The sequence below is a fragment of the Sinocyclocheilus grahami genome, unplaced genomic scaffold, assembly GCF_001515645.1.
Source record: "Sinocyclocheilus grahami isolate Dianchi unplaced genomic scaffold, SAMN03320097.WGS_v1.1 scaffold3060.1, whole genome shotgun sequence".
Lineage (NCBI taxonomy): Eukaryota > Metazoa > Chordata > Actinopteri > Cypriniformes > Cyprinidae > Sinocyclocheilus > Sinocyclocheilus grahami.
Window position 1 is genome coordinate 22,651 of NW_015508229.1, and position 2,628 is coordinate 25,278.

Genomic DNA, 2,628 nt, shown 5'->3' on the forward strand with positions numbered 1-2,628 from the left:
CACACTCACACACTCACTCACACACTCACTCACTCACACACACTCACACACACGCACACTCTCGCACAAACACATGCACACACTCTCTCATACACTCTCTCTCACTCACACACACACACACACACACACTCTCTCACACACTCTCTCACACACTCTCTCACACACTCTCTCACACACTCTCTCACACACTCTCTCACACACTCTCTCACACACTCTCTCACACACTCTCTCACACACTCTCTCACACACTCTCTCACACACTCTCTCACACACTCTCTCACACACTCTCTCACACACTCTCTCACACACTCTCTCACACACTCTCTCACACACTCTCTCACACACTCTCTCACACACTCTCTCACACACTCTCTCACACACTCTCTCACACACTCTCTCACACACTCTCTCACACACTCTCTCACACACTCTCTCACACACTCTCTCACACACTCTCTCACACACTCTCTCACACACTCACTCTCACACACTCACTCACACACACTCTCACTCACTCACACTCACACTCACACTCACACTCACTCACGCACTCACTCACTCACTCACACACACTCACGCTCACTCACACTCACTCACGCACTCACTCACTCTCACTCACACACGCACTCACACACTCAGACGCACTCTCACACACGCACTCTCACACACGCACTCTCACTCACGCACACACTCTCACGCGCACTCTCACGCCCACTCTCACGCACTCACTCACTCACTCTCACACACACTCACACACGCACTCTCACTCTCACACACGCACTCTCTCACACACGCGCACTCACTCTCACACACTCACTCAGTCACACACACTCACTCAGTCACACACACACTCTCACTCTCACACACACACACTCACATGCACACACGCACACACACACACACACACACACACACACTGGACATATTTGTGAGTGAAGGGATGTGACATGTGGCCAAGTATGGTGACCCATACTCGGAATTAGTGCTCTGCATTTACCCATCCAAAGTGCGCACACACACAGCAGTGAACACACACACACCGTGAACACACACCCGGAGCAGTGGGCAGCCATTTATGCTGCGGCGCCCGGGGAGCAGTTGGGGGTTCGGTGCCTTGCTCAAGGGCTCAGTCGTGGTATTGAAGGTGGAAGAGAGAGCTGTACATTCACTCCCCCCACCTACAATTCCTGCCGGTATGAGACTCGAACCCACAACCTTTTGGGTTACGAATCCGACTCTCTAACCATTAGGCCACGACTTCCCCCATTTCACTACAGAATCTCAAAAGAAACAAGGGTTAGGGTGCAACAGAAATATTTGATATTATTTCAATTGTAAAGTGCAGTTGTAAATATGCATCACGGTAGTTGGACCAAATTTAAATAATTTAAATGTTAATAAAAAATATCATTCTGTCCAGACAAGATCATTTTATACCTCTATGACAATAATGGGAATGTAAATTATTATTATTTCAACCACATATTGAGAATAGGTTTTTTTGCATTACAATGAGAAATTTCAGTGAAAGTTTGCTTTGCCTTGAAAATGTCTGAAGAAAATATATATTTTTATTAATTTTTTATAATAATTATTATTATAATTAATTTATATTAATGAGAATTTATTAAATGCATTAATAAATTCATATAAATGAATGTGTGTTAATAGAAATATTTTTTTGTCTTTGATCAAATGGAGAAAAAAATCAGTTACTTATAACTAGGGTTGCAAAAAGGTGGAACATTTCCAGTAAATTTCGGAAACATTCCAGACATTTTAGAAACTTGCCAGGATTTTTTTGGAATATTCCAGGGATTTTTGGAAAGATTCCGGAAATGTTCCACTCCTCTGCAACCCTACTTATAATGTGATGTGGGGGAAAAAATTAATAATATATAATATATTTGATATAAAATGATCCTGTAAGGACATAATATTTATGTTTGTTTGACAATTTGTCGTGAAAATATATTTTATTGTCATGTCAATAGTGTTTTTTAATGTAAAATATACATTTTAATATAGTGTATTTTATTATATATATTAATATATTGTAAGATAAAGTAATTCTTGTAGATGTTTGATGTTTTATTTTGATTCTTTTGTCTGAAGCTGGACATCATGGAGCCGAAAGTGCCAGACGACATTTACAAAACCCACCTGGAGAACAACCGTAAGCCGCTTCAGATCTCAGGACTGTGACGCGGTGTTTTATGTGTTTTACTGACCGTGTTTCTCTCAGGCTTCGGCAGCAGCGGCTCACAGGTGGACTCCGCTCGCATGAATCTGGCCTCCTCCTTCGTCAACGGCTTCGTTAATGCTGCGTTCGGACAGGACAAGCTGCTCACGGAGGACGGGAACAAGTGGCTCTACAAGAACAAGGACCACGGTGAGAGCAGGCTCATGTCTGGGCAGTTGCACGACATTAATCTGACGATCTGTGATGAGATGTGTGTTTGTTGCAGGCATGCTCAGCGCGGCGGCGTCTCTGGGAATGATTCTGCTGTGGGACGTGGACGGCGGGCTGACGCAGATCGATAAATATCTTTATTCATCCGAGGACTACATCAAGGTGCAGATCCACAATAGTGTGCTCACTTCAAAGGCTGCATGATTTGGGGGGGG

The 2,628-nt window shown here is 43.7% G+C and overlaps 1 protein-coding gene across 1 annotated transcript in view; it reads left to right on the forward strand.

Annotated features, from left to right (window-relative positions):
• Positions 1–2,621, forward strand: part of LOC107575965 (26S proteasome non-ATPase regulatory subunit 2-like) — a 12,661-nt gene extending 10,040 nt beyond the window's left edge. The window contains exons 8-10 of the mRNA XM_016262264.1: positions 2,116–2,176; positions 2,246–2,392; positions 2,469–2,621. Of these exons, the coding sequence (XP_016117750.1) occupies positions 2,116–2,176; positions 2,246–2,392; positions 2,469–2,617 (357 nt within the window). The 3' untranslated portion in view covers positions 2,618–2,621. The remainder of the gene's footprint in view (positions 1–2,115; positions 2,177–2,245; positions 2,393–2,468) is intronic.
• Positions 2,622–2,628: the final 7 nt, after the last annotated feature.